This window comes from Carassius auratus, chromosome 21 (assembly GCF_003368295.1).
Source record: "Carassius auratus strain Wakin chromosome 21, ASM336829v1, whole genome shotgun sequence".
NCBI classification, from domain to species: domain Eukaryota; kingdom Metazoa; phylum Chordata; class Actinopteri; order Cypriniformes; family Cyprinidae; genus Carassius; species Carassius auratus.
Genome location: NC_039263.1, coordinates 3,869,367 through 3,897,035, shown reverse-complemented (window position 1 = coordinate 3,897,035; position 27,669 = coordinate 3,869,367). Strand labels below are relative to the sequence as shown.

Here is a 27,669-nt window from a genome sequence, read left to right as displayed (position 1 = left end):
GATTATGGTTCTTTTGTATTGCAAACATGATACTTGACTCTGAACTGCTGCTAATCATTATTCTTTTGTCTATAATATTCTGACCACTGGTGCCCGTCACACACCTAGATTGCCTACATTTCAGAATTTCATCATTGTTGTGTTTAGGCGCGTGAGTGTCGCGAGTCATCGTTACATTAATCTACACTCCGCCTCCAGCAGCGCGGGGGTGTTGTAATGTTTGAAAACAGTACACCGTCGCTCAGCCTTTTCTAACTTATTTTTGCCACAGAACATACAACGAAAATTTACTTCGCTTAAAGTATATCGGGCCCTTATACTTTTATTCAGAAAGGATGCATTAAATTTATCCAAAGTGACAGTAAAGACATTTAAATGGTTACAAAATATTATAATTTAAAAAAACAGAGCTGTTGCTTTTGAATTTTCTATTAATCAAAGAATCTTAATACTAATAAAATAAAATAAATTGAGCAAAAACAGCACAAATATTTTCAATACTATTAATAAGGAAAATAAATGTTTCTTACATTTTTTATATATATATATATATATATATATATATATATATATATATATATATATATATATATATATATATATATATATATATATATAGTCATGCAATCCAGTCAGCAGCGTATTATGCATCATTAGCAAAATATAAGCTATTGATTTATACAGAAAAAAAAGAAAGAAAGATTATATTTGCATTAAAGCATGAAATAAAACTTCCACAGATGAAAATTAAGTACTCATACATAAAACACTAATCAAAAAAGACGAAAATGTATTTTCTGACAGTTCTGGGAAATAGCACACACGGATCCAAAACCTCAGACACAGAGAAAATCCAAAGAAAAGAGAAAACAGTAAAAGAAAGAGCAGAAATGCAGAAGTGGGTCAGGATGAGAAGGAAGTTGAAAAATAGTTGGGATCAACAGTTAAGAAAGTCAGGCGCCTGCTAAAGCGGAGAAGGCCCCAGTTTTATTAGCTAGCCCATATAAACAGCAGGTCATCGCCCCGTGAGGCTGCCATTGTTCTGAGGAAGCGGCACCTCTCTGAGGACAGACGTTTTCAATTCTATTTAGATTGACCAAGTCTGATTTTGACCATGATAGATAAGCAGAACAAAAACACAAAATGGACGAATGCATACCCCGGAACACCAAGTCCAAAGTAATGTACAGCAATGACCAAACTGCTTTCACTTAAAGGCTTTATCAACATTTTAAATTATTCTGATAATTTGGGTTATCAAAAGAAATAAATAATCTAAACTACAAAAATGTTTAAATATATCTAAATAATAAAATGAAATGAAATAAAATAAGGTTAGATTTGTGCTGTTGACACGTACTTGCGCATGATGGACTTCCGGAGAACAAGGCCTTCGTCCAAGTCTGCCTCATTGGCCATGAACAGAAGCCTCTTCCCTGTGACGTCCACGCCTACAAAGTCCCGCTGCTCTCCTGCCACAAAGCACAATTCCAATCTGTCACAGCCAACTCAGAAAATAGTATGGGGGATATTGTACAGTCAAACTGTATTTTGGTTCAACACAAATGGCCAGTCAACAACCTGAAAGATCAGCAGTAATGCAAAATAACACAGTCCACCAGTTCATATTTTGAAGAGTGCAAATGGTCAATAAACAGCAGGCCGTTCAAAACCACACCAACTTTTTCCTGCTCGATCACGTTTGTGTGAGTGGTAGTACCTGCTTTCTTCTTGCCCTTTTGGCCAGGGACAGTCTCTGTGAATTCATGCACTTTACTCATGAGCATCGACAGGGTGGCGCTGTGTGCACGAAAGAGGTCCACAACTTCATGCAGAGCCACATCCGTTATCAAATCACAGCTCACCACCAAGATGTCTGTCTGTGGGAGAGAAAAAACAAAACAAATCCCATTTAAACCAGCATCAAGACAGAACACTTCAGCTTTCCATCCCTATTTCCAACTTTCCATCCCTATTTTGATTATAATGTCAACTGGAAAGGAGATGTGTTCCCTACACATAATTAGAATGATTACTTTCAGGTTTTGAAATCACCAGTTGGGTTGAAATACTTGAACAACAGGTGTTCTTTTGTGCCAATTGGCAAGTTTTTCAAGTATTTGCAATGGACTCTGTAAAAAACAGCATCTTCATTGTTCTATTGAAATAAAAGAGTCTGAAATATACATATATATTCATTCACTAAAATAAAACTCCCAAAGTGTGGAAGCTGAACAAGTCAAAAAGCCAGACAATATTCAACAAGTGCACAACATCATGGAGTACAAACTTGGATCAGTTTCATTTGAAACAGTTGGAATGGACCACCCCAAAATGAAAATTGCCATTAATCACTTACCCCCATGTAATTAATGACAAAATATTCATTTTGGGGTGAAGCATCCCTTTAACATCATGTTGGGTTTATCTTGCCCTGGCTCAGGTCAATATTGTTACACTTCTTATATGCTCAGCTAATATATCCTATTTTAGCCGTGTATGGACTATTTACTGGCATGCTGATCTCCTTAGACTGGCTGGTACATTTAATAAAGCCAACAACAACCGGGTATTGACATTTTCTGAAGAAAAATAGGTTTTTGCTTATGAAAACCACTGCCACAATGCTTCAGATGACACTTCCACGGCCTAAGGTGCTCGACTTCATGTATGAAGACTCTTGACGATGGTCACAACAACAAAATACATGATTATAATGACACATGCAAAATATGTGAGCAGGAAATCAAAGACCAAATCTCTCAAAAAAGCACTTTGCTCTGCCACAGTTTGCGTGAGTGTGTGCAAAAGTAAGTGCAGGCATGGGGGGGAACCAAGTGATAAATCCTGCTCGCCTTTACCATTGTTACTGTTTGAGTTGTCTGGTTCCCATCTGGTCTGTCCATCTCAGGCCTGTGGATAAATAAACATGCGAGCAGGAGTGGGAAACAGCCCGATAGAGCGTGCCTGGCTCAGGGAGAGCTGCATGCCTCATTGGGGAGGCCAGGGAGAGGCCCGGCTGTGACGCTCAGCTCTGATACAGTTCCGGTTCTCTTGTTCTGGCCCCGGAGCAGAAGGCCCAGGAGCCACTGGATCACACATGTTCGAAGGATAACAGGGTGCACAGTACTGTCTGTTTAGAATGAGCTTAATGTGCTACTGAGGAAGGAGAACAATCCCTCTCCACTGACCACTGCAGACTCAGAATATGTTTATATATTACATATTCTTCACGGCGGGGGGAGGGGATGTCACAGCTATGACATGCTGCAGACTTTAAATATTGTAAAATGTATTATTACTTAAAATACATTCTTTGGCTGATAGAATGCTCAAAATCATAAAGGAATTTATTAGAAAATTTTAATAAAATAGGAAAAGACATCCATATCATACAATAACTTATTTAAAATGTTCAAAATGGAATGTACATAATAATAAAATAAACAAAGAATTTAAAAAGTTGGTTCAAATTAACACTTAATGCCAGATTCAAAGCACTTTTACCACAGCTGATACACACACAGACTTCTGATCACACCATCTACTTAAATTACTACATTGCTTGCCAACGATAAACTGTCTAGAGTTAGACTAATGAACTACATTATCTGGCAGCAAAATAGTTTATTCTAATTATTTATATTGAGCATATCATAATACTGTTGCCAGTGTTTAATTAAAGTAATCAGACCCAAGAGGCTGTGCCTTTCAGCAATGTCTATCACAGTGGTTCTCAAGCCAGTGTTATTTTAGTATCATTGAGATACTATTTTAGTTTTTATAAATATATCAAATTAGTTTTGAAATTGTAGGTTTCATTTTCACTTTATTGTATGTTAATGCTTCCATTTTTTTTTTAAACATCTATAAAAGTTTTGATTATTTTTGCAGTTATTTTGGTTGATCAAACTATATCAAAATGAGAAATGTTGCCACGGCCACTACCCTAAAAAAAAAAAAAAACAGTTATTATTATCATTACCATTTTATTAAATTTACATGACTTTCCCAGGTCTACATATCACACTTTAAAAATTAGGATACCTCATATATTCTGATTTTCCAATACTATGAGAATCATGGTCTTTCCCAATTTTTTATTTATTCACCTTGAGGTGCCTTGGAAGTTTGCTGAGGTCCCCGGATCTCCAGCTTGTGAGCCATAAGTCTTCTTTGACTTGTTGCTTATGGCCATGAATTCTGCAAATACCTCTTAGCTGCAGGCACATGTTTCATGCAAGTCTAGCAAAAGTTGAAAGCAGGAGAATGGCAAGTGTTCAGAAAACGGAACAAACCACCTGCCCAACTGAAATGAAGACCAATGGTGGCAAATGGGAGATTTTGTTGACCCTAAAAAGTCCAAACCCATCGTCCAGAATTGGATATGGTGAAAATTCAATAAAAATTCTGTAAATTACTCGCATTTCTCATTACTCATTTTTCAAACTTTCTTTCTTTTATGAAACACAAAAAGAGATATTCTGAAGAATTTTATACAGTTTTTGCTCATACTGTAAATTGAAAGTGAGTGGTGTCCAAAACAATGACACATTTTTGACAATATCTTTTGTATGTCACAAAAAAGAAAGAAAGACGTACTGGTTTAGAATGACATGAGGTTGAGTGAATGACCACATTTCTTTTTTATTCTTGGGTGAACTTTTGTCTTTAAGACTGGTCACTGTAGTGTTTAAAAAAGTAGCCAACCAATGCAATGTCTGGAAATGTGTACTCCAGCCCCAGAGTACTTTAAAGGAACACCGTGTGAAAGCAAACAAACACATAACATACAAACATTTACCATGATTTCACAGTCAACCAAGAATGTACGCTGATGAAACATAAAAAATGCGACTAATGCCAGCCCACCCATTGTAAACCACACAAGTAAATCGATCTGCCGCTGCAGCTCTAACCACTTAACATTTCATAGCTAGGATTACTATTTTTGAGGGGACCCGACAAATGGCCAAATGCCTGAGGCCTGACAACGACAGTGCCCTCTGGGCCACTGGGAGGGGAGGGAGGTGGGAAGGCTGGATCAGCGGCCGGCCTTAGTCACAGAACCTCAGAAGGTCTGGAGTGGGTGTCAGCTGTTGGATCATCTGAGGCTGCTGCCGCTGACGCTGGGCCTTTCAGTAGGCCTTGGTGCTGTGCTGCACTGAAGAAGAGGCACAGGGAGGTCAGGCCACCCACAGACACTTCCAGTTCTGCTTGGCTGCCCCCTGGGCCAGCCAGGTGAGACCACCCAAGAGGAGAGCAGAGGAAGAGAGAGGAAAATGAGGGTGGAGAGGAAGACAGGATAAGAGGGAATGAAAAGGAAGGGAAGTAGAAATGTGTCTCACACTAATTTGTCACTACAGACATGCTAACTCACTCACAATTGGCCTGTCATGACTGTGTTAGGTTACATTGAAAAACAATACACAGTTACTTTTCAAATATTACATTTGAAGTGGGTAAAAAAAAATATATTCTCACACACAAACACACACACATATATATAGTGCCTGGCGCATGTTTTCATACCCTTTCGTTTTCTCGATTATAAAAAAAAAAAAAAAAAGTAATCTGGAACAGTTGTAATTTAGTTCATTTTGCTTGTAGATGTTACTACATTTCAAGTGAAGTTAACCTGGGGTAAATTCAATTGAACGGGTATGATTTGGGATTGCAGACACATCTTAAAATGTCTAACAGCCGATAATGCATATCAGAACAAAAACCAAGCCCTGAGGTAAAAAGAACTGCCTCTACAGCTCAGAAACAGGTTTACGTCAAGCCACACATCTGTGGAAGTATATATATATATAAACATCTGCTTCATAGTCTCTGTTACCTTTAATGGAAGAAGTTTGAGACAAACATGACTCTTCCTAGAGCTGGCCTCCTGGCCAGACTCAGCAACTGATGGAGAAGGGCTTTGGGTAGTGCTCTGCTCATCACCTGCAGAGTACCATCCCAAAAGTAAAGTGTGCTGGGAGCAGCCTCATGCTGTGGGACTGTTTTTCAGTGGCATGGACTGAGGGACTCAGTGTAGAAGAAAAGCTCAATGCACCAAAATATTGAGATAGCCTTAATGAGAACCCAAGTCCAGAGCATTCAGAACCTCAGACTGGGCAGAAGGTTCATCTTCCAACAGGACAATGACCCAAAGCACACAGTAAGAGAGGCTTATAGACAACTCTGTGAATGTCCTTGAGTGGCCCAGCCACAGCCTGAGCTTGAACCCAATCAAATATTTCTGGAGAAACCTGAAAATGTGCGTCTGCCCCCGTCCAACCTGACAGAGCTCAAGAGGTGTAGAGGTGAGGGGAAGAATGGTAGATAACTGTCAAATGCAGATGAGCAAAGCTTGTAAAGGTGCTTCAGCTAAATATTTAGTTAAGGGTATGAAGACTTATGCAATGTACTTATTACAGTTGTTGTTTTTTTTGTTTTTTTATAAATTCATGAAGTTGTGACAATTCAGTTTTTGCTTTATCAGTATGGTGTATGGAGTGTAGATTGATGTGGAGGAAAAATAGATTTATGAAAAAAATCTATCATAAGGCAGCAACATAAAATATAAAATTATGAAGTATGAAGTGAAAATATGAAATACTTTCACAAGGCACTGTATATATACATGCACACACACACACACACACACAAGTTACCATTCAGATTAATTGTTCTACAGAATTTTGTGCAAACAAAGATAAGTGCATTTTGTTTTATAAGTGCATTTTTCAGAAAAAATGAGTACACAAATTGATCCAGAACGACTTGATCCCTGTGAACTCGGGCCTTACTATTAACAAAAGCCGGCAGAATGCTACACACCATGAAGATTATTCAGTTTCTGTACAAACATTGACTCAATGCATCAGTATGAACTCAAACACAGGCTAATGAAAGAGAGTTTTAAGAGTCAAGTACTCCGTCAGATGCTTCCATTATGTCCGCGTTGTTTGCTGAACTGAGGGAATAGACTAGGTGTTTAGACTGTACAATGAACAGGGATTTAGGGCCCCTATTGCCAGCACTCATCTCTCAACACGTAGTGGGGCTGTTCGTGCACTGGAGGGCTCTGCAACTCAATGCTTTTAATCTCTCATTTCTCTCTAGGATTAGAAATAAATGCATTTGTGCTGTTAGCGTGCTCCGGCAAGCTCTCCTCCTCAGCATTCCCTTTCCACTGCATTGATATTTTTTTGTCAGTTAATCTCATGTGATAAGCGTTTGCACATGTTTAAGGCATCCCTCTCTCAGAGATTTTACACCTTCATAAGTGTTGTGTGCAAAGGTATGATACACATGAACAAATGCTCTAATGCATCAAAATATTTTGACCCATTTGAAAGAAACAAATTAATGTTTTTGCAACTGTTTTAATCCAAAGTGACCTAGGGGTGAAAAAGTTAAAACCAATAGCTGGGGGATCAAAACTATATTATGTTTATATTTTGTATTATTCTAATTTAATACACTTCTATTCATTTAAAATTCAGCATGAAAATTTGGTTCAGAAATTGTACTACAAAACAATAAACTATGATGCTACAAACTCTTGAAATGCATAAAATAAAAAAAGTTAAAAATAAAAAACTTAAAATGGTCTTGGAATTTTAATTTGCATCAATGATTCTTTGTTCAAAATGTTTTAAAATCCAAAAACTTGTTTTCCCCCAGAAATCTCAGATTTTCATTGTGGTTTCAGCCTGTTATTCTCCACTGTATTTATTAAAACGTGTGTCTTGCTCAAGGAAACGATGCTGAAAGCTCACGGATCATCTCATGTGGGATTTAAACCTATAACCTTTTGGTTACTAGCCCAGATCTTAAACCACCCAATTACACCACAACCAAGGAACACAAAAATACTGTTTCTCTGACTAGTTCCAAACTACCTTAAACCCAGCAGGGACCCTAAAAGTCCACCAGGATGTTTTTTTACTCTCATATTCCATCTACACAACAACTCTTACACATGTCCTGCAGCCCCATGAACACCAGTAAGAGTTGAGGAAGGGTTCTGACATCATGTGTTTGTCTCTGGCCGCTGGACTTTCAACAGGTGAAATCAGGCACTCTGTGGCTCACAGGATTTGCCCCTCACATCATTCCACTGACCCCAGGCCTGCTCACATGGGAGACAGGTTTCATGCTTACATGGATGTGCATGCTCATGCTGTTATTTTGTTTCTTCCATTTAGTCACCATGCCTTGGTTAAACTCTGAACACAATGATTTACAGTGAAGAAAATTCATCACATCATTGTGTTGCTAACTCTTTTATGACCCTCCTTCATCACGGAGCACTCCTAACATGTCAAATCAGTTCGTACATCATTACAGGCTACAAAAAAGACTGCAAATATTATGTGATTTTCCCTTTTGCCAAAAACTTCTACATCCACAATGCACTTTTGATTCTGGTGCCATCCATCTGTTGAGCCGACTATCCGTCAGCGGGAATACAAAAGAATGGAAGTTTGATCTGTATTGTTAACAAAAGCCCTGGAGCCGTCAAATAAACTGGTAGCACAGAGAAAGAGTATACATTTTTCATTTACATGTACCACAGACACTGTAATAATGCAGAGTTGGTTGAAAATAAAAATAAAACATATCCTTTAGAAGTAGATTATAATATATTTATATATATATATATATGTATATATATATATATATATGTATATATATATATATATATATATATATATATATATATATATATATATATATATATATATATATATATATATATATATATATATATATACTGTAAACGGTAACTAATGTGGTAGCATTAGCGCCACAAATCCCATGTTTTCATTGTGATAACAATTGGATATGCTGGGCAAATATTCTATTTCATAATATCATTAATGTTAATAAAAAATAAAAAAAAGAGCATAAAAAGCAGCTTGTTTTAAACAAATCAAATTAGTATCTTCTCCCCTTTTAAAACTAGTAAGAGGTCTTAGGCTTCTTGACTGTCCAAATATAGACAATTTCTGCCATTTTTGGTGTCTTGTTTTTTTTTTTTTTTGAAAGTGCCAAATGTCAACGAAAGAAAAGTTACTACTCAGCATAATCCTATGATATGAACACTTGACGAACCTTGATCTTTTGCTGTATGTGTCGAAGAGCATCTGCGGTGCCCATGTCAGCTTCCTCCTGAATACAAACAACATCCAACCTCATCTTCACATCTGTCTTGAGGCGCTGATCAGTGCTCAGGGCCTTCTGAACCTCTTTAGTGGTAATGACAATCACCTCTGGAAAAGAACATAATGAGAATACAGATGAAACGAGGATTTATCCAAAAGCAAAATATTATTACAACTTAAAAAAAGGTTTTTTTTTTTAATGTAATTTTCCTTGTGATGGCAAAGCTGAATTCTCAGCAGTCAATGAGGGTCACATAAACCTTTAAAAATGATTCTTAACATTTCTTGTAGAAACAGTGAGACATTTTTTCAGGATTCTTTGATTAATAGTAAGTAAATAAAATCTTACTGTCCCAAAGATTTTGAATGGTGGTGTAATTTAGAAGATTACGGAAGTGATAACGGTTTAGAGATAAATTAGGTTTTGTGGGAAATGGTTGGGATGGTTTTGTTTCACTACACGATTGGTTGAGCACAGCACACACTTCACCTGTGATACCACAGACTTGTAAAAATATATTAGACAAAACACCTTCAATCGAGTCTTTGTGAATTATTTGCTGTCTGCCCAGTGAGACAATTTCAGTCAGCTAGAGGATGTTTGTCCCAGAACTCTGCTTTACTGCATAAACATTTTCTAACAAAGCAGCTTACTCACCGTAGTTTGTGCTAAGAGTTGTAAAAGCTAATTGCAGGGTCTTGCTGGCTAGCACTCCGGCTGTTAACAGGACAGACTATGCCACACATAAAGGTGTATACTGTACTTCTGGGCAGGCAAGGGGCTCGACGCACAAACTCCATAGCAGCTGGATCGCATGGTTAGTCAATACAGCTAGGTGTGAACTATAAACATTTAATTATCATGCAGGCATTAAACACAAAAAAACTCAAAAAGGTACATGTCCCCTACTGGCTCTCAAATGTGCTAAAGCAATGAAGTGAACACAGGGTTCTAAGTTAACAGTTTGGATTTATTTCCACAAAAAATTCCCTTATTTAAATTTTTTAAGGCATGGATGGGGTTTTCCCAACATTTTCATAAAATCATACAATTCTATGAATAAAGATATATGTAGCCTAGGATTAGGACTGACACTTAAAAGGAAGTACAAGTTATCGATTTAATAATTCAAACATAAAAATGTGAATGAATAAATCACTTTTTAAATGTACAAATTAAGACATTCACAAGTGGTTTATTTTTTTATTTCATTTGTTCTTTAAAATGTAAATTAAAAATAGTAAAATGGCAAATTAAAAGTGATCTTTAAATGCACAAACTGCATTTTGAACAAAAAATAAACGGGACTAAAAAGTCTACTGATTTAAATTATTAAAATGTCACTTTTTCCTTACTAGCACTATTAAATTGCTTATTTCTTGATGCTAAGCTAGCCCAAAACTGTTTTTAAGGGAGGACCTGTTGAGGTCTCCTGTTTCTAAGCTATGTGGAGGAAATCTGGCCCAAAACTTAAGGCACTCTGCCATTTATCCCCAAGTACAAGACTGCAGTTGATTTATTACAGAGTTGTCTGGGGTGCATTTGACTCTGTGTAATTATATCTTGGCTTTATTTCATCTGTCTTTTACCACTCTAAGTCTGTCAACTAGACAATACATCCACCTCTACAATTTGAATGTATAAAGTTAGGAAAATTAGTCATCCTCATATCTATATCTATATATATATATATATATATATATATATATATATACACACACACACACACACAAATACTGATGAGGTATGTGTTTATAAAGCATAATATGCCGTCAAAATATGAAAACAGCCTAGTTAGTTTTATCCAGCTCCTGTTCCCTGGGAAAAAGAATCTTGACACTAAAAATGAGAAGCAACATAGGTGCTGGTCTCTGCGGGTGTTTTTAACATGGAAACCATGCCATTATAGTATGTCTATTGTAAAAACGGCCCTACCTTTCCTATTTAGGAAATAAGGACTTTATTAGTTCAATTTAAACAGCCTGCGCAAATTATTACCACCTGCAGTTTCAATGTGATGTAAGCAGTTTCAGCCGTTTTGTTAACTTCCACCACACACCAAAACCCACCCCCAATGATATGTCATCCAGTCCGATGTCAGCAAACCCACGGAGTTTCGAATTGGCTGTAAAAGCATGAGTCTGCCCTCAAATGTTTTGTGTTGTTGTTTACAGAGTCCAGGACTGTCAGAGAGAAAGATTTCTCAGGACATATATTTCAGTGATATATGTAAGGTAGTCTGTTACTGCATAAATTACTTTACTTATTATCACTTTTAATGAGGGTAAGCATGCAAGCATATAAGTATATAATAGGAAGCAGGCAACATATATATATATTTTACAATATACCAGTCATAATAGTTACTATTGTAAAAAATAACAAAAAAATAAGCTTTATTTGCATAGCACCTTTCTCAGAATCTAAATAAAAAAAGCTCAAGTAAAAAAAAAGGAAATGAAAATAATAATAAAAGGCATTACAATGCCTTTTAATAGTCAGACACTGCAGTATTATACCAGTATTATTTTAGTACCATTGAGATACTATTACAGTTTTTAATAATATTTTGAATGAGTTTTTATATTTTCATTTTCACTGACATTTTGTCATCTTTAGTAGTTCTAAAAAAATATATATGTCTATGGAGTTTTTATTAATTTTATTAAAAATGTTGTATTAGATAAGTACATCAAGCTTAATTAAAATGATAAATGTTGCTTTATTAAGTACAATAGCTCATAATATATATCTCCTTATTTCTTTTTTTTATTTTCATTATTAAGGATTTTCTTTGTCTTCTTAAAAGTAAAAGACAATTTTACTCCGATTTGCACTCAACAAACATAAAAAAAGAATTAAATTCTCTCTCTCTCTCTCTCTCTCGCTCTCTCTCTCTCTCTCTCTCTCTCTCTCTATATATATATATATATATATATATATATATATATATAAACACAAATGACATAAATCTACCCATAATTCTCTATATCAGTGTATACTAACGCTAAATACCTAAGAACAAAAACAACTTCTCCAATGGGACACTATGTCATTTTCAATGAACTTTGTTTACTGATATGACAGTATGTTTACCTTCAAAGCCCACTTTCTCCAGCAGGTTGAGGGGGTACCAGATGAGGGGTCTGTTGCCCACAGGTAGCAGAGGTTTGGGGGTGTTATATGTGAGATCCATCATCCTGGAGCCTCCACCTGCTGCCATCAGCACCGCCTGCAGCTCCATCCCTAACACCTGCAAAACAAAACAAACAACATATTCAGTCTAACTACAACAGCTCTCATAACAAAACACTGAGCTAGACTGAGAGACACAACCTCATGTTGAATATTCATTGATTTAACAAGCTTTTCATTACATTACTCCTGACAGGACTCTTATTACATCATCTACACAACGTCAACATAACCGCTTCTGACGCTATTATTTATTAACGTTAAACACGTTTAAAAACACACATTCATACACACTCACTCACTCACTCACTCACTCACTCACTCACTCACTCACTCACTCACTCACTCGGCTTACCTGTATCGCTTATCCGAGTTTTTATGGTTTGTAATGTTTAAGGTAAGTTATTTTAGTCCGTGCACGTGAAAATCTGCAGCACTGTAACAGACGCTCATGTGGATCACTCTATCACTAGACTTGCTATCTTCAAACACTTTCTGCTAAAACCGAGAGAATCTAACCGCTTATACACAAATAATACGAATAACCAATCCTCAGAATATTTTAGTCTACAATAACTGGCAAGACATTTCGAGATAATGTCATAAGACCGCTACTTCTAAATGGATCGTACGGAAAACAGGACCAGTAACTTTGGTTCCGCAGAGAATCAGTTCCTCTAGTGACTGTACCAGAAAGAGAAAGCATCTCTTCAGTTTTTCTTTATTTTATACAACTATGCTCTGAATTTACAATGGAGTTTTTATAATAATGTATTGTTTTTTGTTTTATTTTATGCATGAGTAAACAGTAGTCTTTTTTGTAACTAAATGTAAAATAAAAAAAGCGTCTAGAGGAAAATATTTTGTAATATGTGATCTTGATAAATCAGCATTCTCGCGTTTTGTTTGAGTTTATGCATTGGCTGTTTTTTTAATGTATTATTCTTTCATTTTCGTATTTTATTCTTTGCATAATTTAACCACGTAAGCTTTGCAAAATGTTGTTCATTATTTATTATTAATTTACATTTTATTGATATTTTTTATTTTTGTTTGCACATAATTATCATTTTTTTAAATCATCAGAGGAGTTTGAGAAGGAGTTGTAATATAAGCTATTTATGTTTAAAGCAATCTGAATATGACATGCTAAGTAGCCTATTGAAATGTAAAAATATGGACTGTAACACTACAGCATATCATTTTACATACAATTAAATAATTAATATGACAAACTGACAGAGAATGTTTAAATGTCCAATATTACTTTATTGTGGTTTTAGAGCAATCACAACAACTGTAGCTATTTTGGCAGAATAGTTACCAAGTTACAATTTTGTAACAGATTGTTTCCTTCCCACAACAACAATTCTCCCTTTTTCTAAAGTTCACTTGGAACCAAAGTGTATTAAGAACACATCAGTTTCACAGTTTAAAAGCCCATAGTCTCAGTCATAGCTCATAGTCTCTCAAACCCAGTTCCCTCCACACAGATCCCCTCAGTCAACAAACATGGCTCAAACCCCAATTCACAGACCTCCGATGTAACAGCAAATTGAACTCTGGGAATGTTGCTTAGCTTTGTTTTCTCTGGACAGGAGATGAGCTTCATTGGTTGCTGCCTGCAGAAGAAACATTGGAATAACAGGTCAGACTGCCTCTATTAGAAAAAAAGGGCAGAAAGAAGAGTTAAAGCAAAGGAAATATTGATGTTAAAGCTCTAACTGTTTGTGTGCTGAATTCACACCTTTGCTGTGTGATTCACACTTTCCAAAAACTTTGGCAACCTTGTCTTTTCTTCTTTTGTAAAGTGAAGCAACATTTTTAAAGGATAACCCGAGAAATCTCACATGGATTACATGACCCAAGTTTAACATCTGGTGTACTGCCTGAACAGACCACAGCAATTTCTGTGGGGTCATGTTAAATGATCACAAACAGAGAGCAAAAAACAAGCATTCTCATTTACATTTTTATGTCCAGCTAAGCAAGCAAATCTGCTTTTCGTTTGGTCTCTTTGAGGGAAATGATGCTAAATGTTGGTGATATGCTCCATTGATTAAAACAGATGTGCGCAATAAAAAATAAGCCCAAACTTCCAACCACTGTTATACCAAATTCTGCTGAAAATGTTCAGATATTGTTCAGAATAAATAAAGCCTTAAATGGCTTATTACTAATGGCAGTGATAATACAAAGAAGAAGTATAAATATAACAATTAATTAATAAATTAGCCGGTAATCAGACATTTGTACTTAAAAAAAAAAATACTGGTCAACCCTGAACTACTAAATACATGCAGTTTAATGCTAAAAGGCCTGAATTTCAGCATTTGACCATCACTTCTTACACATGAAAAGGGTATATTTTAACATCCATGCAGTCTGGCAACCATAGTCTCAGAAATCCAGCAAAAAGAGTTTTAATGTTCTGTTCTATTACCTCTGATTCATCTTCATTTACAAGCTGTTCACTACATACATATGGCAATATATCTGTAATTATAGCAGTGGGTTCTGGTTCAAGAAAAGATGGTAATAAAAGTCAGTCCAGGCCACTGACACTTCTCTAGCTATTATCTGTTCTTTTACAGCACTAACCTGTGACCTTGACAAACTCTGAAGGCCTTAAGACTAAAGGCAGACATGATTGAGCTAATGATGGCATGGTGGGATGGGGCACAGGGAGGAAATGTAGCGCAGGTGTTGCATTATGGAAAACAGTCCTTGATGAGTGCTTTATGAGCTGAACATGCACAGAACTTTCATAAAACCTAGCAAAGATTCAGTCTGTTTGAAAATAAAATCAGTAACACACAATAAAAAAAAATGAAAAAAGGTCAAATTTTAATGTTTTAATATGTGTGTGTGTGTGTGTGTGTGTGAATGTATATGTAAATGAAATTGTATATGTATATGCATGTATAATAAAACTATAATACAAATAATATATTATATATAGATGCAGTATTTAAATAATATTTTAAATGAAGAAGGTAGTATTTGAGAATATTGTATTTATACAGTAAAAACATATAAATTATATATTTATATAAATTTAGCATTTTATACACACACACACATACCATATATTAATTTTTATCAGTATTAGATGGGCTGCAGTTAATAAAACTGGATGATTTGTCTTATGTGATTATATGATTTCAGTATGCATTCAGGTGCAAAACTGGAAAATTTGTGACAAATCCACTGAGCCTTATGTTATCAAGACAACCAAGCCTGAGAATTTGCAATCAGAGCAGTCGAAATAAAGACTTTCCTGCCAGGACAATGTGTCCGGATAGATAGAACCAAAGCATAGTCATATGGCTACCACAGACTTGAAGCTCTGCCTCGATTTCCTCTGATTTCCTATTCCTGGCCATCGCAGCTCTTTTTAAATCATTCTCAATTCCCTTAAACAAGCCAGTTGGATTAGGTTGGTTTCGATCATAAACATTTGCAGGGCCAGACCACCCAGGGAGTGAGACTCAGGCCCGACGGCTGCCTCGCTGCGAGCCACGGCCAGGCCGAAAACACAACACGCTCAGTGTGGTTTGTGTTTGCGGCACTTCCTGGACACAGAGAGAGCGACAGAAAGAGAGGGAGAGAGAGAGAGGGCCCCATCTGCCATGGAAACAAAAACACCCCACCCCCCCACCCACCAACTTATTCACGGTCAGCCACCGATAGACTGTGACATAGATAAACACACTGGGCTCCACAGGCTCCATACTCCTCTGTCCTGTGCATTTCAGAAAGCCCTTTTTCATTCACTGCTTCTGTGGAGAAAAAGAAATCTGCCATTCAGGCTTTACAGGATGGCTTCACAGACTTAATAATACATGTGGAAACAGAAAAGGTTTCTTGTTATGACAAGTCAAGGAACAGAACAACATCTTGTGTTGTTTACTTGAGAGATTAAGGATTACTATGATGTGGTCTCAAGTATGGTGTGCAAGTGAGGCATTGCTCCACTCAAAGTGTTGGGTTAAAAGACCTGAGGAATTAGCCTAGAGTTTGACAGAGTCTGAGCACATGGTTTTCATTAATGCACAATTGGACTCCACTGTAGCAGGTCTCCCAGTGAGTGCTAGTTGACATGGAGGTTGAACTGTGAGAATACACATTCACAGTCCCATTAGCAACTGATATTGGCGCATAAATCAGACCACACAACTGCTCGGTTAGTTTCACGCCAAACTGCAGCACTGTCTAGTGTTAAGGTATTTATGATTGCTTGTTTGTAAATGACAATGAGCAAAAAGACATATAGGTCCAGATAGCATGTATGTGTTTGTGACATTATAAAACTAGGACTTTCCCTTTTTTTTTTTTTTTTTTTTTGCATGCAATAAACTTGTCTACACCCTTCAAAATGAAAGTTCTTCATTGGCATCTATGGTTCCATGAAGAACATCTATGGAATCTTTCCATTGCACACGTTCTTCATTGCCAAAAAGGGTTCTTTAGATATTTATTTATTATTTTAAGAATTGTTCTAATATGCAAAAATGCATGCATTATATTATTATTTGTTCATTTGAATTGTTGGTGTTTATGTGAGTATTTGATTATGTTTCACATAGCAGTTTTATGACCTTCCAGCTGCAAAAAGGAATAAGAAACCATTTTAAAAGGGATGATCTAATCTTTCATTGTTGGGAGCTTTTTAGTGTTGCCCAAAGATATCAACAACATCTGCTAAGTCCATGCTATTTTGATCACAAAAGTGCAATATTTACATATTTTACTATGTCTGTTGGTGATAACAAGAGCTGAAAATGAATGGGGTGTGCTCTATATGGCAACTGTTGAATGGAAGTCCTACCTTGCGATTCTATTTAAGAAGCCTCACACATGACATGCATGTAAAATATAAATAAAATACTGTTGCAATGATTTTAATTTGTTCCCATGACTTATTCATTTGTTCCATTGTTTTAGTAAAATCGAGGCCATGTTTGATATAAAATGAGGGAACAAATTAGTACAATGTGAGGGAAAGAATTAATAAATGTGTTCACAGATTTGTGGGAACAAATACTTCCAGCTCATATCTTCTTCTCTGTAAGTTACTGAAACCACAGACGCGACAAACATGACGCTTCTCACGTTATATTAAGTGACAGAGAGCTTTTTCCATTCACACAGCAGAGGTTCCCAGAAAATACGGTTGTCAGTCTTGAAAATGTTCAAGTGTGAAAACTGTTCTCCAGCATTTGAAATGGTTTTTGTTTATTTGTTAAATTGTTGAACAGTTTGTCCAATAGCTCTTTATAGGGGATATATTGCTCTTAAAGGACTTCATTAATGCTGGTATCACATGCTGACAGTCATCATTATCTCACTGGCTTTAAACCCAGGATTTGCAGGGTGACACTTCATAAAACCCTTCAGAAAAGGCTTATGTAGACCATTCTCCAGTAAAGTAAAGCTTAGACCAACACTGACACAGGTCAGTCTCTAGGGTAGACGAGGTAAGACAAATCCCAGTTAACCCAAGCCATAGGCCAGTCTGGAAGGCCGCTCCCTTCCGGAACTGGGGCCCTTCGAGTGTCAGTGAGTGTCTGTGGCAGGGTTTTGGACTGTTTTACATGCTGTCTGGGCTTGGCTTCCCTCATATACTTTGTTAATGATTGCTGTAACTCCTAATTGTGGTCAGGGTCCAGGCAAAAAGTCATGGGCCAGGCCTGGATAATGAAAGGCAGGAGGGCATAGGGAGGGACAAAAAAGGTACAATAAAGACATGGATTATGGGATAAAAGGTCAGAGGTGTGAATAACCAAAATTTGAATAATGTTGTTAGTTTTACTTTTGTATAGACTAAATGTGTTGAAATCATTTCTGAAATAGTTCCCATCACCCTCATTGTTCTGTTGTTTTGTAACGTTTATTTGGAAAGAATTAATTGAATCTTTTTGGTGAAAGAACAAGCTGTGGATTTCATGTCACACAGGCATATTTATATAATCCCCCTATTTAATATGATATTATCAGATCTATATCGATTATCATTAACAGAAACAGAAAACATAGATATAATATTAACTGCAGTTCTGTAATTTAAGTTTATATCTTGATTGTATGTTTGTTTTTTACCATTTTTATTCCATTAGGTTTTTTTGATATATTAATGATAATATAATTATTATTAATCATTATTATTAATTATTATTAATCATTAATAATTTTTAATTAAAATTATAAATTAATTGAAATCATTTAAATAAATAAATAAAATCATCCTGTCTTCCACTTGTAAGCTTTGCTAAGGCCCTATATTGGCTTTTATGTATTTACTTATTAATTTATTGGTTTATTTTTTAATGTGTTAAAAATTATTAAAAATAATAAAATGATAAATGTATATATATATATATATATATATATATATATATATATATATATATATATATATATATTTTTTTTTTACGTCAAATAAAAATAATAATTATATAATTGTACATAATTGTAAATAATAAATAATGAAATTACTTTTACAATAACTGTTCTTTATTCTAAATTGTTTAATATTATAATATCATGTCTTCTGTCTTCTTGTTGTCTAAAAACTATTGAAAAAATCAAAAATACTCATTAAGAGCAAAAACTTTAATTTATAGGCTACTGAATAATATAGAGTTTTGTCCCGCACATTAAGAAAATCGTTGTGTTTTTTCAACATTTTCAACATTATTTACTTGATATAAGAATCATCTTTTACTGCACGGCACGCATCAGTCCTGTGATCTCTGTGTGTGTCTGCTCTGCCTGTGTCCACCCCAAACCCATCGGTCTGTGAGGTCTGTGACCGCACATGCTCCCCATGCTGCTTCAAACATCCCCGCTGTCTCCAGCGTCTCTCTGCATGTGGGGAGCCTGCCTTCAGGCACCAAACACCGGGACTTTCTTGAGAAAATTGAGTCTTATATATCTCGCAGTGGCCCATTACATTTGGGGAATTTTCAGTTAATTATGATCGAGGCACATCTAAGCAGTGTCTAATCACTATTTTATGGCCAACTTGCCACAGTTGAGGCATCCTGTGATATCTTCTTCCCACAGTGGCTGATGAGGCAGTCGCTGTTCAGTGGTGGTTGACTCTTCTATTCATAATTGTGCCCGTTTTATCCAGCTGGATTTGGCCCATCTTTTTGACCGAACTAAAAGAAAGCTTTGAGTAGATTTATAAGGGTTTGATTTATCCTTGGATGACAAGACAGGGAATAGCTTGCAGATTCCACGCCAAACACAACGGACTTAATACTAGCGTGGTTTTGTGATGAATTTCCAATCTGTGGTTTGAGTTTTGTTGTATCAATAGAGCATCTTTCACCTGTCTGAATAATACTCTAATGCGTCTGTAATGAATTACTCAACATGCTTGGATCTGAACATGGGAAGATGAATGGGGAAGACACTGTGTAATGATGACAGGTATAATGACGTCCCTCACCAACAATAATTATAGATTTGCCATTCTGTATTTTTGAATGCCTCCGGGCAAAACGCTGGTATTTAGACCCCTTGGCTTTAGATTCGCTCTCGTCGTAATTAGACCGATGAGTGCCAGACAAGTCCTCTGTGTCTCATTGTGGTTTGATGGAGATTTCTTCTGCGGGCACTGTGAGCGAGTTGTCAGACTCAGACACCCAGCTGGTTGTCCTGAGTAATTTACTCTGCGGCCTCTGGGCTGATATCTGGCAGCATCTCCTCCATTCTCAGAGAATTCCTCATTCTCCCTGCAGCGGCTGCCAGGCTCGGAACGCTGTCGGAAACACTGCGGCTTTGGCTAAGCGCTGTGTGAGGTCCACCTTCACTGTGCGAGCAGTCTGCTGGCAGAACAAATATGGGTGGGACTTCTCACCACACACACACACACATATCCCACACACACACGCAGAGGCTTTCTCAAATCACACTTTAGGATTTCATTTATTAGGCTAATGAGGCCAGGGCTCTGACTGAGTCTCGGCTAAACTGTCTACACTCTGCTGTGACCCAAACGCTTCTCTTCCTACTGTGGAACATGTGTTTAACCCTTTGTTTGGTTATGGATTATATATTTTAGAGGTTACATATAGGCTAATCACTTTTAGTAATATATATTTTTTTACATTTAAATCAAAATTAACAACAACTACAACAAAAAAAAAAACATTCTTAAGGCATGTTCCCTAATTTATTGTCAATGACAGATCATTTAAATGTATATATTTATTATGTTTTTTATTTAAAGTTTATCACAGTGCATTCAAAATATATATATGATCAATTTTAGCATTCCCTGCATCAAACAGAAGACTATGGTGCTATAAGCTGTTAGAACCAAGATCTGCAAGTGTAGATTTTTGGCCTTTTTTATATATATATATAAATAAAAACTTGCTCTTCCTCTAAAATGACTTTTCTGATGACATCACTCACGCTGTGCAGGATGTGACAAGGTTAACAAATGTAATGTTTACCATTAGCTTTCAGTTCTGGGTCTGTTCTGCCAAGTAATAGGCCACTTTTCACGATCCAATCAGTTCTAATGTTATTTTCTATTGATTAATCTATAGATTTATTTTCAATTAGTCGATAAATTCAACAATTGTTTTCCCCCCAAAAAAGTCCCATCATTTCTGATTAATCAGGCAATCCTTTGGTTAACTTCCTAATAAATAATAACTCTAAAGTCTGCCATTAACATTTTCTTCAATCATTTTTCTTTTCTTTCTTTTTTATTTATTTATTATTATTTTTTTTTTATAAAAGCACTTCACCTAACAATGTAAGATTCACAAATAAATCACTTTTTTGGTCTAATAATAAATTTAGTAAATAACTTTACTAAAAAGTCCAATTAATTTCAGACAGTTCACTCATGCAATCAATGTACTTTTTTTTTTGCAGTGGTTTCTCGCATGGACATGGAAACGGAATATTATACCGAAAACAAATAGATCTCTGAATGAGTTAAAGATTACCTACAATCCAGTGTTTGCATTGTAGTCTTCTATGGTTTGTAATTAAAAAGTGTATCAAATATGGTCACACTGTTAAATGAAGGGGCTTGTGACCCAGTACTGCTAGAAACAAATGCCCCCGGTTCTATTGGCTTTACCCTGAAATGCATCATATTATGGAAGTAAAACGAGTTACGAATGAGGTTTCATGTCAAATAGTGCATTCCAAAGAGCAATGCAGTCCATAAAATTATATTTGAACCCATGTTTAACTGCAGATCTCTTTGGAATACATTTACCTCAGCAAATATTAGATTCAGAATCTATTTTTATGAGACTTCTTCAGTGTAAACGTACAGGGTGGTGTTTGAAAAGCATCTCAGGATGATGCGTGTCTTAAAATAATCATCCCCAAACTGCAGTAAAGCCACCCAAGCATTGTTTTCATGTTTTCTCTGTGGTCGTTCACCTTCATGTTTATTATTGAGTTAGGTGGAGGAAGATGTCCCCGGAAGACTATTTGAGATGGAACCATTTAAGTTTCTGTTGAAATAAATGTTTAGTCCTAGAACATTCCAAATATTTTGTGTGCGACCGTATGTGTGGTCCTGTCGGCACCATGTGAGAGGTGATGTCTTGTAAAGGTGTGTTTCTGTGTGCCTGCTTGTTTTACCTGTGTGTGGTTACGCATGTGTGTTTGGGAGAGAGAGAGAGCTATGTCTGAGTCTATGTGTGTGGGAGGATGTCTGCACATGTGTGAGTCCCATAACGTTTTAACCAAAGTTCACACACACACACACACACACACACAAAATTAAAAAGTAGGGGGTAGACATCTGTTTTAGCACTTACTGTACAATTGTGCACACTTACATTCTTTTATTTTAAATGTTCAGTTTCACAAGAAAGGAAGAAGGCGAAAGATAAAAAAATTTGAAGAGTTGAATACCTACTGCTTATTCAATGGAAACGTTATTATTTTTTATTTTAGTAGCTAAGAATATATTTCAACATTGTGGCTTTTTATTTATAAAAACAGATTGCTTGCATGTATGGAAAAGTAAGAAGGTTCCACTGAGACCGTAAAAGCAACACCATAAAATGTGTGGAAGCAATTGTGTGAATTAGGAGACTTTTATTATACAAAAAAAAAAAAAAAGAAAGAAAGAAAAGAAAAAATAAATAAATTGCCAAGTTCCAATGAAGCATCTTGAACAACAACAAAAAAGCTTTTGTAGCGATCCGGATGATTTTCTGTTTGCACAGCGCCACTTGGCGGTCAGTTTACTCATTGCATGAGAAGCAAACGGTGAGATTTCAACTAGGTTCAAAGGTCTGCTCACACAAGGGGCCGAGGGTCCTGAGGCCCGGAGGGGAGGGGGTTGGGGGGATCCAGGGATGAAAATTCCTGCTTGCTATGGCTGGTAGCAGCTTCCGCTCACTCTGGGAAATCGGTTGAACTGGAGCCATCCTGTGAATCCCCACACAGAAATAATAAATCATTCTTAACTAGCCCCCTCACACACCATACTGCGGCACAGAATCAGGCATGTGTTTCAGCCCTCTCGGTGTGTGTGAATGTGCACATATGTGCCCGGTCTGTGAGTGTAGGTGTGTGTACGCAGCTGGATCTGTCTTTTAATCCACTCCCTGGAATAATGTTCCTCTCCTACGCATGGGGTGCTTTCTGCTGTCTCTGAATAAAGACTCTACACAAATGATACCCTACTGTATGTCTTACAATTTCAACCCCATACTGTATTGTTCCATCTGTCTTGGGCTCAAAAGAAGGTAGTGCATAATATTTTTAAATAACACATGCATGACAGTGGTGAGGACACTTTTAGTAGCTTTCATAAGCATGCGGTCATTCACAAAGTTCCTACCGAGTAGTATTTAAAAGTCATTCAGTCAATGACAAGAACACACATAAACATGTAGAGCCTCACATGTCTTTAAGATTGTAAGATTTATAATTAATGTAATTGATTTTTACAAGTGAATACTGAAGTTAGCACCCTGCATGATTTTTTTTCTCCTGAACAGTGACTGCAGAACTGTTCTGTCATTTTGTGTTATTTGTGTCATTAAACGTTATAGCAGAAAGTAATGTTTGTATATTATGCTTGGAATCTCAAAAAACTTTAACCTGACACAATGGAGTCAGACTTGGCATAAGCATTGAAGGCCACTGTCTGTCATTCCCTGCCTTGTTCTGTTTCTCTCTCTCTCTCTCTCTCTCTCTCTCTCTCTCTCTCTCTCTCTCTTTCTTTCTTGAATGGACGCATGGGAATGAGACATGAGCAGTGGGTTTGCTTGGCAGCTGGCATGCCAACAGCACTCCTATCACCTCATTGACTTAATGTCAGTCGGAGTGACACAAAGACCACCCCAATGCAGTGTATCACCGCTTTATTTTGCTCATCAACACTCTGGACTAGAGAATAGTACAAACCAAAATGATGAAATGTTTCTTGAGCACCAAATCACCAAGTTCCTGTTAGAATGATTTCTGAAGGATAGTATACGAGACTGAAGACTGGAGTAATTGAATATTTTAAACTGATAATTCAGCTTTGCCATTACAGAATTAAATTACATTATAAAATACATTAAAATAGAAAACAACATACATTTTTTCATCTATAATGTGTAAAATAATATAATATATTAATACATAAAATAATATATATGTGTGTCAAATTAATACTTTATGTCGGTTATTTGTTAACAAGTAATATAATGTACAGCTAATTTGTCATTATTGCTAAATAAACTACAACTAAGTGTTCAGGACCTTGTATTATCCATAAATTGTTAATTTTGCAATAATGATTTAAGAAAAGTTTTTTTTTTTTTTTTTTTTTGGCATAATACACAGCTTTTTACCAAGCACATGGAAATGGAGAATATGAACTAAAGTGAAATTACTGTAGAAACAGGTCGTATGGACTGGAAATAATTTATTATAACAATAAAAAGAAAAACAAAACCTGGGATGAGCATTTATTGTGACCATAGTTTGTTAATAAGTGAAACAGTGACCTTATTACTTTTCATCATTATATTAGTTGATTCATTGTGCTTCAGTTTACTCATATTTAATGAGATCAGAATATTTGAATATTTGCTCAGTTGAGAAATGCCAAGTTCTAGGCATATAAACACCAGAGCAAGTCTGTAAAATATATGATTTTCTTTAACTGACCACATTTACAATTTACAAATCGTCCCCGAGAGAGATAGGAGGTATCATATACGCCTGTTACTGTCCACCTAGGACTGTGTTTATATTTTTGTACAAGTTTAATATACTTTTTGTGGTTTACTAAATGGTTCCTGAAAATCAAACGAATCACGAACAGTTTCCCTTTTCAAACCGATGCAACAGATTTACATTTCTAAACATTCCTTTTGCCATTAATTGTAATTATCCAGAATTTGGCAACAGAGATCTGATCTCAGCATCATCCAGTCCATCTGGAATGACATGAAGAAACAGAAAGAAAGAAAAAAAGAGACAGATTAAATCCAGGAGAACTGTGGCAACGTCTCCAAGATGCTTCAAGAAACCTTCCTACAAAGCTACCCGAAAAACTATGCAGAAGTGTTCTTGGGACTAAAGCTGTTTTAAATGCAAAGGGTGGTCACACCAAATGTTGATTTGATTTAGTTAATTGAAGTTAATTGATAAATAAAATCTATTTATGACATTTGTTTTGAAAACATCCTCACTTTACAGCATTTTTACACAAGTGCCTAAAGATTTTCACAGGACTGTAGCTTTGCAGAAAGGTTTCTTCAAGTGTTTTGGAGACCTTTCCACAGTTCTTCTAGATTTATTCTGTCTCCGTTTTGTTCTGTTTCTTCAAGTAATCTCAGCCAGACTGGATGATAGTGAGATCAGAACTCTGTGTGGGGCACTGGATGTTGTCAGAATACAAATATCCCGCTGGATTATAATATAAAATGAATATATTTTGATTCATTGCTTCTGCTGATACTAAAAGCAGCTCATTTGCCATTCAGCATTTCACTTGTTCAGAAATACAGCGATTTCTCCAATCAACACAGTGACTCCTGATAAATGATTGCCCTCTGGTGGGAGCCTCCTGTAGATTCACGCATATGGTGCCTGGTCTAGAAATGAGAAAAACTTATCTGTTATTCTCTTTCTCTGAATATTTCTCTTCAGCTCTTGGTCTGTGCTTTGCAGTCAGCCTTGTAAACTTGGTAAAGTGACCTTGGGTTTTAGATTTTCTTTCTTACTTTGGGTTATTATTATTATCATTTTCAACCAGGGTCCAAAAAAACTGCACAGGGTCCATACAGAACAAACATGAATACAGATTTTAATGATTTTTATTTTTTTTTTTATCTTTAAATTACCTATTCATTCAATGATTTTAACTGTGACTCTGATGCACAACCTTAGCCAGCAGTAGAAGTGTAAAGTTCTCCAGACAGCCTTGTTTGATTGAAATATGTTTAAGCTTATCAAACCTTTATTAAAATAAATTATTTATACACAAATACCGTTCACAAGTTTAAGGGCCTGTAAGATTTGTTAATTTATTTTGAAAGAGGTCTCTTATGCTCACTAGGGCTGAATTTACTTTATCAAAATATCATAAAACGGTAATATTATATAATCAGATTTCTATTTTTAAAATGCAATTGATTCCTGTGAAGGTAAAGCTGAATTTTCAGCAGTCATTACTCCAGTCTTCATAACTCATTTTAAAATGCTGTTTTGGTGCTCAATAAACATTTCTTAATATTATCAGTGTTGAAAACAGTTGTGCTGCTTAATATTTTTCTCAGGAACTGTAATGAATTGTTTTAAGAACTCTTCTGAATAGAAAGTAAAAAAAATAAAAAAATAAAAAAATAATTGTAACTTTATAAATGTATGTACTGTAACTTTAGAAAAAAATAACACATGTATTTCTTAAAAAAAAAAATTCAATAAAATACTATTGCATAGTAAATGTCTTATTTGTTTGATATCTCTTTCGTTCCACTAATTATAATGTAGTTATGGCCCGAGCATAGTGGAACAACCTGGTAAGAATAAGTACTTTGCTTAATTACAACACAGCCCTTACGTCCCCTCCAGTCCTCCTCTCAAGAGTGGGCCCTCCAGGTCCAGCACCCCCCCCCCCCACCCCACTCAGCTGCCCCACCTCCTCCACCCTCTCTCCCTCATGCTCTTTTCTCCTGGTTGCCTGGGCGATGCCTAACAAAGCCATCATTTCACCAATTTCCACAGAAACAGGTGCTGGCACAATGGCTGCTTCCTTCTGCGCTGAAAGGGAAGGTTAGTGAGGTTCATGGGAACTCGGGCAGACAATCTCAGGGCTGTCCAAGTGTCGTCCTTAGGCTCTGACATAAAAGAAGGCTAATTTGTTGTCGCTGTTTTCCCAGGAGGGGGGGAAAGGAGGGGGGACACATTTTGGGAGAAACAGACCCTGTGATATCAATCTCAAAGTAGCCGAGAGCTATTTTTCTGATGTGCTTGACGTCCAGTGTTTTGCATATGTGGTATGACATTTTCTATGTGTGTGGTTGTAAGACAAAAAACTCCAGGACAAAAGAACAAGCAATGGCATTGCTCTCAGATGTTTCATTGGCTATTTGATGTTATTGGTATTGCACTATTTTTGGTCCTTTCTGACTTCCTCACTCCTCAGAACTAAAATACAGGGACTGGGTGCTGGCAGCAAAATATGTCTGGATTTTTGAGGAAGGGGAAGTTCCCTTCTGCATGGTTCAAAATGAGGTTTTGTGTCAACATGATGACAGTGACAATGACAATGATCGAAATGCTTCTCTTAGTACAATTTTTTTTCAGCATTTGAAAGGTTCTTTTAGGTAAATGAGAATGTCTTTTGTAATACAAATATTATATATATATATATATATATATATATATATATATATATATATATATATATATATATATATATATATATATATATATATATATATAATTTGCATGCACAATATGCATTTCATTTTTAAATTCAGGCACAGCTAAATCTCTTCTGGTCATTTATGTTATTTGAGGAGTTCAGTCTGATTAATAAGTGTCTATTGAGAAGGTTTTGTTTACCTCTATTAGTGCCGTTGTTTCCCCCCCACATCAGGCTCCAAAGCACTGCCTCCTATGGTTCAATTTGGGGGCCACCAATGCACAAAGTAAAACACTCTACAAAAGAGTATAATAAAACATGCCACAGAACAGAAACAAGGGAGAGAAAGAGAAAGACCGCAGGAGAGAGAGACAGGGGAGGGGAGGGGGAGAAGCTGAGCGAGGAAATGAGAGCTAGAGAGACACTTGTAAACCTGTCTGAAA

At 36.2% G+C, this 27,669-nt stretch overlaps 1 protein-coding gene across 2 annotated transcripts in view; it reads right to left on the bottom strand.

Moving 5' to 3' along the window:
- LOC113038250 (translation initiation factor eIF-2B subunit gamma-like) overlaps nt 1-13,003 on the bottom strand; it is a 32,251-nt gene extending 19,248 nt beyond the window's left edge. Inside the window, exons 1-5 of one of the 2 annotated variants that reach the window (XM_026195538.1) lie at nt 12,713-13,003; nt 12,259-12,415; nt 9,112-9,269; nt 1,721-1,880; nt 1,361-1,472 (exon numbers count right to left, since the gene is read on the bottom strand). In XM_026195538.1, the coding sequence (XP_026051323.1) occupies nt 1,361-1,472; nt 1,721-1,880; nt 9,112-9,269; nt 12,259-12,406 (578 nt within the window). In that variant the 5' untranslated portion in view covers nt 12,407-12,415; nt 12,713-13,003. Of the gene's footprint in view, nt 1-1,360; nt 1,473-1,720; nt 1,881-9,111; nt 9,270-12,258; nt 12,416-12,712 lie in introns of those variants that run through there. The other variant, XM_026195539.1, reaches the window with a different exon arrangement.
- Nucleotides 13,004-27,669: the final 14,666 nt, after the last annotated feature.